This window comes from Emys orbicularis, chromosome 2 (assembly GCF_028017835.1).
Source record: "Emys orbicularis isolate rEmyOrb1 chromosome 2, rEmyOrb1.hap1, whole genome shotgun sequence".
Taxonomy (NCBI): domain Eukaryota; kingdom Metazoa; phylum Chordata; order Testudines; family Emydidae; genus Emys; species Emys orbicularis.
The window spans coordinates 156,006,649-156,023,497 of NC_088684.1; the positions used below are offsets into that span (position 1 = coordinate 156,006,649).

Sequence of the window (16,849 nt, forward strand, 5' to 3'; positions counted from 1 at the left end):
GTATATAGTCCTAGCAGGTGCAACTGCTCAGAGGTATGTTTGTATGAAATGCCGCCTACTTGCTCTGTTAGAGGAAAAGGTTCGGGGGTTGGAGATGCAGGTAGAGACCCTGGTAGAGTTTAGAAGGGGGTTTGAACAGCTAATGGAGCAAAGGCAAGGGGTAACTGAAGGGGAATGCTCAGGGGTGCAGGTGGAAGCGGGGGCTATGGTCTGTGAGGGGGGAATGTCGGGGGGAGAACAAGAGCAGTGGAAGCATGTGACCGTGAGAAGCAGGCCAAGGAAAAGGAGGGCTAGTGAGGGGGAAATAGAACTCAGGAACAGGTTTGGGTGTTTGGCTAACGAGGAGGGGACGCAGCAGGTGGTAACTGATGGTGGGAGGCAGAAGAAGAAAAGAAGGGCAGCTAGTCCAATAGACAGGGGGGAGGAGTTGATGGAGACAGCATCAATACTCGGCCCCGGGAGGATACAGGATGGCAATAGGGGGACTATAAGGGAAAATGGAGACAGACAGGAGTTACGGCCGCAGGGAACAGGGGATAGATTGGTAGATGGCGCTGCCCCTAGGCAAAGGCAGGTTTATGTGATTGGGGACTCCTTACTGAGGAGGTTAGACAGGCCTGTGACCAGGGCGGACCCAGAAAACAGAAGGGTGTTCTGTCTGCCGGGCGCTAAGATACGGGATGTGGACCTGCGGTTGAAAAGGATCCTAAAGGGAGCAGGTAAGAACCCCTTGATCGTCCTTCACGTAGGAACGAATGACACGGCTAGGTTCTCGCTAGAGAGAATCAAGGGAGATTATGCCAGGCTGGGGAAGACGCTTAAGGAAGTTGAGGCTCAGATTATCTTCAGTGGGATTCTGCCTGTTCCTAGAGAAGGACAGCAAAGGGCAGACAGAATTGTGAGGATAAATAGCTGGCTGAGGGAGTGGTGCTATAAGGAGGGCTTTGGGATGTATGGCCACTGGGAGGCGTTCAGGGACAGACAGCTGTTCTCACGGGATGGACTTCACCTGAGTAGGGAAGGAAATAGACTTCTGGGAGGGAGGCTGGCTCATCTCATCAAAAGGGCTTTAAACTAGGAACTTGGGGGAGACGGTTGGGAGACGTCCAGTTGATCTCCACGCCAGATTCCAACACTGAAAATGAGGGCGAAGAGATAAGCACAGATATAGATAGGGGTAGGGAATTGGACATTAGAAGGAGGGGGCGGATGGACACTAGGGGGTCCGTACCAAAGTGCATAACTAATGGGAGAAAGGATAGACAGCACACGGTAAGATGTTTATACACCAATGCGAGAAGCCTAGGTAACAAAATGGAGGAACTGGAGCTCCTGGTCCAAGAAATAAAACCTGATATCGTAGGAATAACCGAAACATGGTGGAACTGTAGTCATGACTGGAGTACAGGTATCGAAGGGTATGTGCTGTTTAGGAATGACCGGAAAAAAGGTAAAGGTGGGGGTGTGGCACTGTATGTGAATAATGAACTAAAATGTAAAGAAATAATAAGTGATGGAATGGATAAGACAGAGTCTGTCTGGGCAATGATTACACTGGGTAAAAGAACTACTAGAGCCTCCCCTGAGATACTGCTTGGGGTGTGCTATAGACCGCCAGGATCTAGCCTGGATGCGGACAGAGAACTATTTAATGTTTTTAAGGAAGTAAAAACTAATAAGAGCTGTGTGATCATGGGGGACTTTAACTTCCCAGACATAGATTGGGGAACAAATGCTAGTAACAATAATAGGGCTCAGATGTTCCTAGACGTGCTAGCAGATGAATTCCTTCAGCAAGTAGTAGCTGAACCAACGAGGGGGGATGCCATTTTAGATTTGGTGCTGGTGAGTAGTGAGGACCTAGTTGAGGAAATGGTAGAAGGGGACAACCTTGGCTCGAGTGACCATGAGCTAATTCGGTTTAAACTAAATGGAAGGATTAACAGAAATAAAACTGTGACTAAGGTTTACGATTTCAAAAAGGCCAACTTTAATAAATTAAGGCAACTACTTAGGGAAGTGGATTGGGCTAACATACTTAGAGAGCTAAAGGCAGATGAGGCCTGGGATTATTTCAAGCTGAAGTTGCACGAGCTGTCCGAGGCCTGTATCCCGAGAAAGGGGAAACGGTTAGTAGGCAGGAGAATTAGACCTAGCTGGATGAGCGGGCGTCTCAAAGGGGCGATTAAGAAAAAACAGAAAGCGTACAAAGAATGGAAAAGGGGGCAGATCGACAAGGAAACCTACCTTATTGAGGTCAGAGCATGTAGGGATGCGGTGAGAAAGGCCAAAAGCCGTGTAGAGTTGGACCTCGCGAGGGGAATTAAATCCAATAGTAAGAGGTTTTATAGCCATATAAATAGGAAGAAAACAAAGAAAGAGGAAGTGGGACCGCTGAAGCATGTAAATGGAGTGGAGATTAAGGATAATCTAGGCATGGCACAATATCTAAATGAATATTTTGCGTCGGTGTTTAATAAGGCTAATGAAGGGCTTAGGAATAGAGGGAGCGGGACAGAGGGGAATAAAGGAGGGGCGATTGACATTACAGTATCAGAGGTGGAAGCCAAACTTGACCAGCTAAATGGGACTAAATCGGGCGGACCGGATGATCTCCATCCTAGAATATTGAAGGAGCTGGCGCGAGAAATTGCAAGCCCCTTGGCGATAATTTTTAATAAATCTGTAAACTCGGGGGTGGTACCGATGGACTGGAAAATAGCTAATGTGGTTCCTATTTTTAAGAAGGGGAAAAAAAGTGACCCGGGTAACTACAGACCTGTTAGTTTAACTTCTGTAGTATGCAAGGTCTTGGAAAAAATTTTGAAGGAAAAAGTAGTTAAGGACCTTGAGGTGAATGGCAATTGGGACAAATTACAACATGGGTTTACGAAAGGCAGATCGTGCCAAACCAACTTGATCTCCTTCTTTGAGAAAGTAACAGACCTTCTAGATAAAGGAAAGGCGGTGGATCTAATTTACCTCGATTTTAGTAAAGCGTTTGATACTGTGCCGCACGAGGAATTATTGGTTAAATTGGAAAAGATGGGGATCGATATGAAATTCCAGAGGTGGATAATGAACTGGTTAAAGGGGAGACTGCAGCGGGTAGTACTGAAAGGTGAACTGTCGGGTTGGAGGGAGGTCACCAGTGGGGTTCCTCAAGGTTCGGTTTTGGGTCCGATTTTATTCAAGCTATTCGTTACTGACCTCGGAACCGAATGTAGGAGTGGGCTGATAAAGTTTGCGGATGACACAAAGTTGGGAGGTATTGCCAATTCGGAGAAGGATCGGGATATTCTGCAGGGAGACTTGGATGACCTTGTAAATTGGAGTAAAAATAATAGGATGAGATTTAATAGTGAGAAGTGTAAGGTGATGCATTTAGGGATGACTAATAAGAATTTTAGTTATAAGTTAGGGACGCATAGGTTGGAAGTGACGGAGGAGGAGAAGGACCTCGGAGTCCTGGTTGATCGCAGGATGACTATGAGTCGGCAATGTGACGTGGCTGTGAAAAAAGCTAATGCGATTTTGGGATGCGTTAGGAGAGGTATTTCTAGTAGGGACAGGGAGGTGCTGCTTCCGTTATACAAGGCGCTGGTGAGACCTCATTTGGAGTACTGTGTGCAGTTCTGGTCTCCTATGTTTAAAAAGGATGAACTCAAACTGGAACGGGTACAGAGAAGGGCCACTAGGATGATCCGAGGAATGGAAAACCTTTCCTATGAAAGGAGACTCGAGGAGCTCGGTTTGTTTAGCCTAACCAAAAGAAGGCTGAGGGGGGATATGATTGCTCTCTTTAAATATATCAAAGGGATTAATACCAAGGAGGGAGAGGAATTATTTCAGCTCAGTAGTAATGTGGACACGAGAACGAATGGATATAAACTGGCAGTGGGGAAGTTTAGGCTTGAAATTAGAAGAAGGTTTCTAACCGTCAGAGGGGTGAAATTTTGGAACAGCCTTCCGAGGGAAACGGTGGGGGCGAAAGACCTTTCTGGCTTCAAGATTAGGCTTGATAAGTTTATGGAGGGAATGGTTTGAAGGGATAACGTGGTTTTAGTCAATTAGGCATTAACGTGCCATCGCGGGTAAAATGAGGGTCCGGCTGTAGAATCTTGCCTGTATGCTCGGGGTACTGCTGATCGCCATATTTGGGGTCGGGAAGGAATTTTCCTCCAGGGTAGATTGGCAGAGGCCCTGGAGGTTTTTCGCCTTCCTCCACAGCATAGGGCAGGGGTCGCAGGCTGGAAGATTCTGTTGTGGGTGGGTCAGCTTTTGTGGCCTGCATCATGCAGGAGGTCAGACTAGATGACCATATTGGTCCCTTCTGACCTTAAAGTCTATGAGTCTATGAGCACTGGGGAAGCGCCGGCCGGGGCGCAGGGTCTGCCCGGCAAACCGTGAAGCCGGTAGCGCTCGGGCAGCCCTTTTTGCGTGGCGGGGAGGGAGGAGGAGGAGGAGGAAGAGGAATGTGGGGCGCTCAGGGGAGGGGGCGGAGTTAGGGCGGGGACTTTGGGGAAGGGGCAGGGAAGGGGCAGATTTGGGGCAGGGCCGGGGGTGGGAAAGGGGCCAGGCCAGGGCCCCATGGAGTGTCCTCTTTTTTTAAATATGGTAACCCTAGTACCATTGAACCTGCCTGTTCCACCACCCTGGGCTCCCTTACACTGTCCTGCTGAGCCAGGCCCTAAAGCCTCCTCCAGCACACACACAGCTGCAGAAGGACAGAGACTGAAATCAGCTCTGCATGGGAAGGCTTCAGCTAGGGAATTGCTCAGCACTCAAGTGCACACCTCCTCTGGAGTGTAAACCCAAAATTGTATCATTGTGCGCTGCACAGAGAACTGTACAGCGAAAGCTCATGAAATTTGCCCCCTCCCTCAATGTGGAGGAAGATGTGCGCAGCTTTTTGCCCCCCAGTTATGAATTCCACAAACTGGTTTAAGAGAAAATAAAAATAACTTTATTAACTACAAAAGATAGATTTTAAGAGATAAGGGTTAGCAAACAGATCAAAGCAGATTACTTAGCAAATAAAACAAAAGCAATCTAAGCTTAAACTACTAAAAGAAACAAGTTACAAGTAGTAATTTCTCACCCTAAATGTTGTTTTAGGCAGATTGCAGAGATTCTTGAAGGCAAGCTGCTCTTGCTTGCAGCTTAAAACTTCAGATATTCCTTTCACAGGCCAGACACCTTTTCCAGCGTGGGCTCAGTCCTTATCCCCCCCCACTTGTCTTTGTTTATTAGGCCTTGTCTACACTATGCATGAAAGTCCATCTAAGCTACGTCGACTTGTTAATAGTGTAACTCAAGTGGACGTAGCTTAGATCTACTTACCGCAGGGTCCACACTACGTGGTGTCGACTGGAGATACTCTCCTGTCGACCCCCCTTACTCTTCTCAATCCAGTGGAAGTACAGGAGTTGATAGGAGAGCGATCAGTGGTTGATTTAGCAGGTTTTTACTAAACCCGCTAAATTGACTGCCGATGCATTGCTCCTCCGGTAAGTGTAGACAAGCCCTTAGATGTTCACAGCAGTCATCCTGGGCAGGGATTCAATGAAGAACGAACGCTATTAGGTCACTCCCCTGCCTTAAGTAGGTTTTACATATGGTGGGAACCCTTTGTTTTCCAGTGTGGTTCCCCACACACCCCCTCTGTGGGAAAATCATGATACAATATCAGTGAGTCCACTGGTGATGTGATTACATGACTCTGCAGTGTCAAAGCAGCCATGAGTTTCTAGCATCCCAGGAAAGTGGGAAATTAGCACCTTCAAAGACCTATTGTTCTCCCTAATGGTCCATTGACTTGTTCCCAGCTAGCCAGCCAGACTGATCGCATTCTGTTGGGTGGGCGTTCCCCAGGTGCAAACACTTTTGTACTACAGATGTATAGTCAATATTCCTAACTTTAGATACAAAAAGGATACATGCATACAAATAGGATAATCATATTCAATAAATCATAACCTTTCCAATGATACCTCACATGACCTATCTTGCATAAAATACATTATGATTATGACACAACCATATTATAATATTACTATGAAAAATATGGGAACCATGTCACAGGCTCCATGAACATGGAATGGGTTTCAACAGCATCTCCTAGTGTCAATCAATCAAAAAAAAAAAAAAAAAAAAAGTGCCAGACAGACTATCACTGTTCAGACAAGCACATAGAGGTGCACCAGCAAAACTGTATGATAGGAGAGTTGCACAGCAACTGTCTGCACTACATGTAACTCTTGCCTGAGCTATCAATTAAATTCAGCCTCATGATTTTTTTAATTAATAATGTTATGCGAATTATTTGTTCAGATTGCACTTTTCTTAAAATAAGTCATTGGTTCAGGAGCAAAAGGAAAAAAGTGAAAATATATTTTAACAAAATATTATTGAAAAAGCTGAACTTTACAGTTATTATGATGGAATGAAAAATCTGTGTTATTCAGAAAACAGAGAAAAGCCAGACAAAGGCATTTCCCTACTCAGCTCTCCTCCTTGACGCTGGGTCATTGGCAGATGGGTGAAAGGCCTTCTTAGTGGTGAAGGGACTGAAAGTGAATGACAACATTAAACACACTCTTATTAAATTAACTATAAAGATAAATTAATGTCCAATACTGTGAAAGATCACCCATCTGAGTAATCAATTGACTTCAGTGAGGCTATTCATGCAAGTATGACTGTAGGAACAAGCTCTTAAGGATTAAGTTTTAATTATGCCTTCTGTAATTCAGAGTCTAGAGTGTGCTGGTGTAACTCTCAAATCTAAAATGAAGTTATTACTGAAACATATGCAGGAAATTTCTTCAATGCCCTTGAAAAACCTTACTGTATTATGTATATTAATTTTTGTGGGCTGGGAGTATATGAAACCTCTCTGGGGGAGATGTGAACATCATAAAACCTGGGAGTTAAAAAGACTATATTGAAAGTATGCGAGACAAGTATGGACTTTGAGGACAATAGGTGCTAAGTGGATTTCCTGGGGAATTCCTAGGGAGAGGTTAATGCAAGTTACCCAACTCCAGTTATGCAAAACCCCCAGAATTTTGAAGCTATGCCCCGAGGACAGAGTCTTTATCTGCCTATTACCTGATCCTGGCCTTCAGTAACAAAGATCTGAACTGTATAAAAGAAAAAGCTGCTCTGCCCAGACTTTGTTCCAGTTCTGAATCTAAGATAGATGAACTTCTAAACATGGGTGGGTGGGGGGTGGGGGGGGGAATCTATTTGTGGGTTTTGAAGGACTGAAATCTACTAGAGCATGAGGTTGGAGCTCAGGGTGACTTCCAGTAAGCTTTTTAGCACCTGTATTCTCTAATACTTTTACCTTAAGAATAAACATGTTGCTTAGAAGGAGCTGCGTGGTAACTCATAATGGTGGGCAATGAACCACAGCTTATTTAGACACACTGGCTTGCTGGGGACACCACTGTAACACAGGGAGCTGTGCAGTCTTAATACCCCCAGTCAGGATGGAGAGAGACATGGGTCTCTGCCCAAGAGAGGTTATGGCTAGGAGCCAGAAACTTAAGTGGGTGCCCTCAAGGAATCATGGAGAGAATATACAGGTGCAGTTACCCTGAAATGATGACAATTACGAACAATGTTTTCCAGAGATCAATATGCTCCTACAAATTCTTTTACTCAAGGGAACATTAAAAAAAAAAATCCCTCCCCATCCAAATTCTTCTGGTGCAAAAACAGCCCCAAACCCATAGATGTTCGTTAGCTTTGCTCTAGAATTCAATAGAAATTTCCTATTTTACAAAATCTAGAAATAATATTTTAACAGTTGAGCAGTTTCCATATATAGCAAAGAGAGCTTTAAGTGAAAGTATACACCACCAGCTTACCTAACACAAATGACAGATAATCGTTGGGAGGAGATACAAGCTTCTCAGTTGATCAGAGAGAAGGTGGGTGAGGTAATATATTTTATTGAACTAACTTCTGTTGGTGAGAGAGACAAGCTTTCAAGCTTACACAAAGAAAGCCTGTCTCTCCAACCAACAGAAGTTGGTCCAATCAAAGATATTACCTCACCTACCTTGTCTAATATCTGGGACCAACACTGCTACAACACCACTTCATACAATCACTTGATCATGGAAGTTTGAAATTAGAAGAGACTGGCATTTTATTATAGACTTGAAAGTCATTTGCGGTCTTAAATTTTGTACATACTCCCTAAAAAAAATAGTCTATGGTCATTGCCCACACTCTGTGAAATGCATGATAAATACAAGTACCCATATTATAACAAGTCAAACTGGACTTTGGAATGTTTAATAATTTCTAGAGGTAGGTGAATCCTGCAGAAAAATATTGTGTAAGAATCAGAAAATTTTAAATTAAAACACTTCAGCTGTGTACACAAGTTTGTTTGCCAGGAAGATGCATGTGACCAACTTTATTTTCATGAATGCTCACAGAGCACAAGTTTTAAACTTTTATGCCAGAATATTAGCAGAAAGTGAATTTACTTTATATATGGAGATATACCTATCTCATAGAGCTGGAAGAGACCCCGAAAGATCATCGAGTCCAGCCTCCTGTCTTCACTAGCAGGACCAAGTACTGATTTTGTCCCAGATCCCTAAGTGGCCCCCTCAAGGATTGAACTCACAACCCTGGGTTTAGCAGGGCAATGCTCAAACCACTGAGCTATCTCTCCTTCCCCACTCCTTTCTGCAAAGATGTGCAGTGTCTCAAAAGTTATCCCCATACAGATCCTGAAACTGAAAACTCTTATGTTTAGGCTCAACTCTAAGCATGCAAGCAGACCCACTAAATTCAGCATGGCTACTTACATCCTTTAAACATGAACCGTTAGTAACTAAGCATCTGAGCCTCACTCAGAAAAGACAAAGTACCCTGTGATTTAGGGTGACCAGTCACACCCAAGCAACAGCTCAAATTTTGGATTTAAATTTTTCAAAAAGCAAGTCACAGATAAGAGGTTCAACATGTTTGAGAAGAATCTCAAACAAAGATTCAATCTGTCTTAAAGGCAGTGTCCGTTGGGGATGCACAAGTAGTCTCACAAGAGGGAGATGTCTTTGCCCTGGCCCCACTTCCATCCACCTCAGTTCCTTCTAACCAGAGTCCCGATGTTAAATAAGATTACACGGCCGGGGGGGGGGGGGGGGGGGGCGGGAAGAGAAGGGGAATAAGAGGGGGGTTGGCAAGTAGTGTGAATGCAGAGGAAATTCTTGAACAACAGTTACTGTTAAGTAACTTTTCAAAGGTCTGTGTACCCTCACTTGACAAAGATCAACAAGCAGTGCTCCACCGGGATGACTGGACAAGGAGTTTAGCTTAATATAGGCAGTAGGGTAGCTCTCTGAAACTGACCACTGGAGCGCAATACTAAATCCAAAGGGTAGTGAGTGGTGAAAGCATGCACCAAACTCCAAGTACTCCTTTGCAAATGTACACTAAGAGAACCAAGGCATATGTCGCTCTTGGAAATTGCCTAGCAAGTACATGACCCTCAGTGAGCAGGGTGCTGGCTGCTTCCTTCTGTTCCCCAAGCACAGAGACTTCAGGGCATCCCATAGGGCATAATTAATGGGACACGGTATGATAATTAGCTGGATGAGTAAAACATCCTGCCAAAAGCATCCAGCTTACGCCCTCCTGTCAGAAGGGCCAACAAGGTATCTCACTGTGCCCCCAGGGCCGGCTCCAGGCACCAGGCAACCAAGCACATGCTTGAGGCGGCACCTGGTAAGGGGCGGCGGGGGCAGCGCGGCGCGGCATTCCGCGGGGGGGGGGCGCTCCGGCGGCGCGGCGCTCGGCGGGGGGGGGGGCGGGCTCCAGCGGCACGGCGCTCGGCGGGGGGGGGGCGCTTTTTTTTGCTGCTTGGGGCAGCAAAAAAAGTTAGAGCCGGCCCTGTGTGCCCCTTACTCTCTTCTGTGTTGTCCATTTCACCTATGGAGCTGGTCAGAGGGAGGTGTCCTTCAGCTAATACAGGATACATCTTACCACTCTTGGATACAGGAGGGGGATGAGAATGAAGAGAGAGACAGCCAGTCTTGGTCAGCTTGAGAAGGCCAGAGCTGATGGGTAGGACCAGCTTCTCCAGGGTTTGCATTTTATTAAGTTCAATAGATGTCTCTGCTGCCATACGCTATAGTTGCAAACTGTAATGTATTTCCCTTTCTCCCCAGTAGTTCCTGAAACTGTCTGTGTTAGTCATGAAGGGAAACAAATGAAGCACCAATCTGATCCTCTGCTAAGGTGACATCTTATGTTCCTCCATCGGAGATTTTTAAGATTCCTCTGAATAAGTCTCATCCCATTACTCAGATATAGGCAGATTCTCCCACAGATCTTAAAGGTCTGGGCTGGGGCTGGTATCACTGCTGGAAAGGAAGGTTGCCTTGGTACTGGGTGAGGAGGTATCTGCAACAGAATCAGAGTCAATATCAAGATCAGTGAGGGAGTTAGTCTCACAGCCTCCAGCAAGGGTTTCATGGAGTCCTGTATGTGGTGCTACCTCAGAAGCTTGAGAGGGCCCCGCATGATATCCTTCCCTGATGTCTGGATCTGAAGGGACGAAAGGTGACGGGGGTCTTGAGGTCGAGTTGGGGAACCCTCCAGGTTCATCTCCTAAGGGGTTGAAGGCAGTTCCAGATTAAGACTGGAGAAGTCAGTACAAGCACAGAATCAAACAGCATAGAAGCATATGCTTGGAGTGGTTAGTAGCATCATTTGTGCCCTTCACCCCCACACAGAGGCCAGCATGGAGAAAAATGAAGGCATTGCTGAGATCTTAAATAGTGAGGAGCCCATGTCAGCGCAGAGCTGTCTCCCTCTGTAAGGGTTATTGAAGAGACTGCAGTGGTGCCATTGGCTAGTACCTGGGGCCCTCATTGAGCTAGGAGTATTAAGGAACAGAAAGATGGTGCTTCCACTTTCCTTTTGCTTACATCCCTCCTGTGATGACACATTTCCTTTTTCCATTATCCTATCTGTTACCTGTGTGGACTTGTAGAACTGAGACAGAGGCATTGGCATCAGAGAATAGATGCTGAGTTGGTGGCTGGGGTAACTATGTCAAATGAGGAGTAGAGACAGAGCTGGGTGCTTCCGTGTTGTTAAGGCTATTGAGGGCTGAATAGGCAGTTGCCAGTTTGGTCTTTGGTGCTGCTTTTGATTTAGCCAGCACCAGTGACATGAGGTAAGAGATTCTGTCCCAGCATAAGGCCAAGGAAATTCCAGTCTTGGGCCCATGAGAAAAAGTGGAGCTGAGACTGGAACAGAAAAATATCTTCGGTCCCATGACAAAGAATCTCAGAATTTAGGCTGGTCTCAGTACACTCAATGAGTGCATCAGAGTATCAGGCTCTATGTGTTGAGAAGACAGATGAGCTTGGATCCTCAAACATCTCTCCCTTCTAGTGCAGGGAATGAAGTCATGGCAAACTGCACACTTGGGTTACCAAGCACATCTGCTGCCAAAATAGAAGGCACTGGATATGGGCATCAGTCGCCAATATGATCTAGTAGCAGGTGGTGCATCTCTTTAGGCTCTTAAGGAACTCACAGGGATTTTGCTGAGCCCCTGAGGGGCTGAAGGTTCCTGAGACAAAGGCAGACCATGTATGATAAGCTACCCTATACCACTCTACACAAACCACCTATAAGAAAAGAAAAAAAAAAAAAAAAAGAAGCTACAATTAGGGAAGATCTAGCCTGAGGACATGAAGGCAGCAAAGGAAATGAGGTGACAGGGAGGTGTGCACTCCCTTACATAGAGCAGGACAATGTCATATGAAATCTCTCACGCACCCTTCCCCCTCCATCATGGATATCTGCACCCTAAAAAAAAGTCATAAAATCCCTGTACCCCATCTCTGTTAACTGCATCAATCCCATAATCCCCCTGCATGTTGTTAAAGGAGTTCTTTCACCAAAAAGCCCTACAGCACAGAATGGGGGGGGGGGGGGGGAAGACAGCTGACCATCCCAGTGCAGGGTCCCCCACCCCTATTCACCAAAGACAGAATGGCACTTTATGAATTGCAATTAGGGCTCTAAGAATTTGTGAGAAGGTTGAGGGATGGAGACAATATTTTCCCCAAACATAGTGTCCCTTTGCAACCAAGGTTTCAGCTGACAAACCAGAACTAAAGCACAAGCCCATTCCAATTTTGGATCTAATGTGGAGTGGTGAATTTAGTCGCAGGGATTAGAATGCTAATTCCTCCCCCACAAAACACTCCGAGGTGCAGATTTCAAGACACATGGTTGGTCCATTTCTAGAATAAGTTCTGATAGTAAGAATTGATGTGAACACCCGTACCAGAGTAAATCAGATCTCTGGCTGGTAAAATTTCTGACTTCATGAGCTCCCCCTTCAAAAGAGCCTATTTGGCAGTAAATGAAAGGAATTTCAGTATCTGTATAAAAAAAAATGGTGTTTTTCCTTTCTGTCACTATCTTCATGCATATTTTCGATGTGAGTGACGTGTATTCTTTGGCACTTGCCTGCTGGAGTCTCAAAGAATGTAACAGATCATAGGCCTAGCTACAAACAGAGCCAGTGATTTTATACTGTCCTGGGTACCATGAGGGTAAATTGTACAGAAGATCATTAGAAGTTTAAGAATAAAAATAGAGTGCCTCTTTTGTAGTCAGAGCAACAGAAAACTTTCAAACCTTCCTATTGGTCCCCTATTACCAGCTGACCTTTTCAGCAGTCTCCTACAATGCTTCAGTGCAGACCAAAATTTATTGCTGGTGCAAACCATTGAAACCAATAGGTTTCTATAAGGATGAATTAGATCCTGTGTATCTAAAACCAAACACAGTAAAGTTTCACTGAAGTGAAATTGCAGAGGTAGCATTTATGGATAACAGCTGGAGAACATTAACTCTGTCTCTTTCTCTTTCTCCCTGGGGTTTAAAAATGTTGCTGTTCAGACAGGAAGCAGTCATATACCACACTGCATACTACAAGATTTATAGGATACAAGAACAAGTTGCAAAGCATTAGAAATAATGCAGTGGGGGAGGGGTTGATGAAGAACCTATCACAGCAGAATAATTTTAATTGCCTCATATTTTAAGCCTCACTGATGTAGTTTACATAGAACAGAAACTGGTCCAATGCCTGAACATGAAAACTGGAAAGGATTTAGCCATTTAAAAATGGCTAAATATCACTCTCCATTATTTACCCTTCTGCTCATCTAGGGCCTGATCCAGGCAAGTGCTAAAGTGCACTTAACTCCCACTGAGGTCAATGGGCATTAAGATGCTCAGCACCTACCTGAAGGTGCTCACAGCACATTGTTAAAACTAGGACCGAGATCATGTAAATCAGAGGTTCTCAAACTGGGTGTTGTGACCCCTGAGGGGGGTCACGAGGTCAGCCTCCACCCACAAACCCCACTTCTCCTCCAACATTTATAATAGAGTTAAATATAAAATGTGTTTTTAAATGTATAAGGGGGGGGGGGAAATCACACTCAGAGGCTTGCTGTATGAAAGGAGTCACCAATGCAAAAGTTTGAGAACCACTGATGTAAACAAAGAGGTAGTACAGTAATTGGAAAGGCTAACCAGGTGTTTGATTTCACTCAGCAGCAGGCAGACAGAATGACCCTTGGAATAAGTTACTGACACGACTAAAAATACAGACTCTGCTGGTGGTTTCAGGCTGATAAAGCAATAAAGGGAGCATGAGGTACAGCAACAAAAGCCAAGTAACAAGTACACCCAACTACTTCAGCTATCGATGTGTATATGTTTCGTCAGTAACTAGTAACTCAGACCCTACCTTGCCGCTCCCTGTGCGGAAAATGCCATTATTTTAAAATGCAGTCTTTATAATGGCAGACTTATGTCAAAGTTAATACCCCTACAAATAGGCTATTGCAGTAGAATTTATTCAGTTAATTTATAGCAGTTGTGCTCACTCTTTAAAGGGGGAAGCCAATTTCTTTTACTACTACAAAAAAATAAAATAAAAAGAAGCACTTTTAGTCTTTTACTCTCTCTGGCAGCTTCTTTCAGAAGCTTTCCATTTGCCAAAAGTCTTGGAAATATAAATGTTCCCTGCCAATAACTTTGATGACACGAAGATAACAGACCAATTATAATTCCTTAGCCAACACAGCTGACACAGTCTGCAGAGAGAACAGACACGTACAAGGAGCTGTCAGGGAGAGAGACGGGTCAGTTGACACACCAGGAAAACTTTGCTGTAGACACTTGAAAGCTATGTAGCAGCAGTTCTGTGAGGCAGAGCCACCCAGGTGGGAAAGGGTTACTGCATGTAAAGCGCATACAGGCAGCACTCAAGAGCGATGGGAGCTATATAAAAGTAACCAGATTTGCGGAGTGACCAATTGGTGTCGATACAGGAGTGGGCATAAAATGTAGCTGAGGCTGAAAAGGAAGCGCAGTGAGGCTGGAGAGGAGCGGTGTATTTTAGACCTGGGGTTTCTAGCCTAAGGTCCGGCTCCTTTACATGAATGTATATGAAATATTTATTTGAACATCCCTGATATTGCCTATGCCACCCATCTGGTGGCCGGAAAGCTTCCCCCTTCCTCCACAACTGCAAGCAAGGAGATGCCCGAATAAAACAAGCTTCAAAAGTTGGGATACAAAGGGAAGCGAGCCAAACCCACCCCGCAACTGGCCAGCCCCCTCCCCCGCTCTCCCTACTGCCTGGGAAGGGAACTTTTCCCACTCCCGGGCTGGGGGACACACAAAGCCAACTCCGCAGCAGCCGGCTGAACGTCCCCGCCCGTCCGCCCCAGCCCGAGGAGGAAAGGAGAGGGGAGCGGGGTCCCGCCCAAGGCGCCCGGCGAGTAGCTGGGCTGGGCTCACTCACCCTCACTGCCGTACTGTTTGCCATTGTTCGCGCCCATCCTGCAGGCTTCATGCTCTCCTGCTGCCAGCATACACCATGGCTCCCCGGCACAGAAAGGAGGCGACTGGGGCGGGGACCCCGCTGGTGCGGAGGGTCGGCTTTTACATGCTACAGGCGCTCGGGTCCTTCAGGGAGAACCAGCCCCGCCCCAAGCAGCCACCCCAAAAGGGGGGAGAAAGTCCCCAGTGCACTCGCCCCCTCAGGCCCCCGCTGTGGGCACCAGCTCCAGTTATAATCCACACACGGGTCAGCAGCAATCCCAGGACGCAGCCTCCACCTCCGCCCGCCAGCAGGGACTGATGCGCCTTCCGCAGCTAGCTGGGGAGGAGCCGCTGCTCCTCGGGTCCCGCCGGCGCTGCCGGGCTCCCCTTCCCCGCCCGCGCAGCAGCCACTTGTTGCTCGGCCCCGCGCCGGGACGGGCCACGCTCGCAGCCGCGCTCCGCCCGCTCCAGCGCCGCAGACTTTTGTTAGCGCCAGGCGCCTCCTCCCCGCATCAATCGCTCCTCGGGCCGAGAGGGCTGGGCAGAGGAGGGCCAGGCTGGGGGGGGCTGCAGCCTTTTAAAGATACAGCGCGCGCTCCCCGCACGCCCCTGTGAACTGGCCTGCGGAGGCGGAGCGGAGGGGCGACTATTTAAGCAGTGTGTAAGGTTTCTCCGTCTTGCGAGGCAGGCTGGTGCGCTGTGCGTGTGTCACGGAGGACACAGATTTCTTATGAAGTGCCACTGATCTTAACCCCGGTCCCCTGGGCTGATGCATTTGGGGGAATCGGTTGCCTCTTCCTCACCTATCTGCTCCCTGCCAGGGCAGGTGTTTTCCCCTGCTTTGCACTATAATTAGAGACAGTATGATGAGCTGCTCTCTTTTGTCCCACAAGGGTGTGGGCTCACCAGGAGTTTCACAAATTGGGTTTTATCTTCATGTGAGTGGCATTGAAGCTCTGGCTGTAGATCAGGGGTCACTAGGTTCCGTGTTTATTTTATCTTTCTCATGGCCATTTTTCAAAATTGAAGTCACAGAAAAGTTTACCGATATTAAAGACATTACTCCTGAGGGAATTCTGCACCAAAAAAATTAAAAAGTCTGTACACAATGCTTTAAAATTCTGCATATTTTATTTGTCAAAACAATATAATTACGTTGGTAATTTATTTCAAAATACCTGTCAGCAAGTATATCTGTAACAATACAGACAACAAAAAAGAATCAGGAAATGTTTATTGGAGAATAGATTCCTGACTAGGCATATTAATATAGAACTTTGAGTAATAATTCATTTAAACTGCAATACAGAAACATTTCCTGCACTCCTCAGAAGCAGTACAAAGGCTTGGACAAAGTCACGGTAACGGAGGAGCTGAGGGAGAGGGAAGTAATTGCTGGGAAGGAGCCTGGGAGTGAACCTGGATGGTTGTTGGGTGTGGATGGGAGAAGTATGGAATGGGGTTTTGGGGGGAGAGAAGGGGGGAGAGGGATTGTTAGGGAGTTGAGGAGCCTCCCCCATGTAGACCCTGGCTGACCCTTAGGCCTGGTCCACACTAACCCCCCACTTCGGACTAAGGTACGCAAATTCAGCTACGTTAATAACGTAGCTGAATTCGAAGTACCTTAGTCCGAACTTACCACGGGTCCAGACGCGGCAGGCAGGCTCCCCCGTTGATGCCGCGTACTCCTCTCGCCGAGCTGGAGTACCGGCGTTGATGGCGAGCACTTCCGGGATCGATCCGGGATCGATTTATCGCGTCTAGACAAGACGCGATAAATCGATCCCAGAAGATCGATTGCCTGCCGCCAAACCAGGAAGTAAGTGTAGACGTACCCTTAGCCTCGCTCATTCAGTCAAGCACATCTTTCCCTGTCCCCATATGTCCCTGCACCACCATTCAGCCACCCCTCCCCCATCCAGCCCTGCACCCCCACTCAGTCACTCCCCCCGTG

General features: G+C 46.5%; 1 protein-coding gene across 1 annotated transcript in view; it reads right to left on the reverse strand.

Annotated features, from left to right (window-relative positions):
* Nucleotides 1-14,945, reverse strand: part of FBXL7 (F-box and leucine rich repeat protein 7) — a 361,824-nt gene extending 346,879 nt beyond the window's left edge. Inside the window, exon 1 of the mRNA XM_065400095.1 lies at nt 14,876-14,945. Coding sequence (XP_065256167.1) covers nt 14,876-14,945 — 70 coding nt within the window. The remainder of the gene's footprint in view (nt 1-14,875) is intronic.
* Between the last annotated feature and the right edge of the window lie 1,904 nt (nt 14,946-16,849).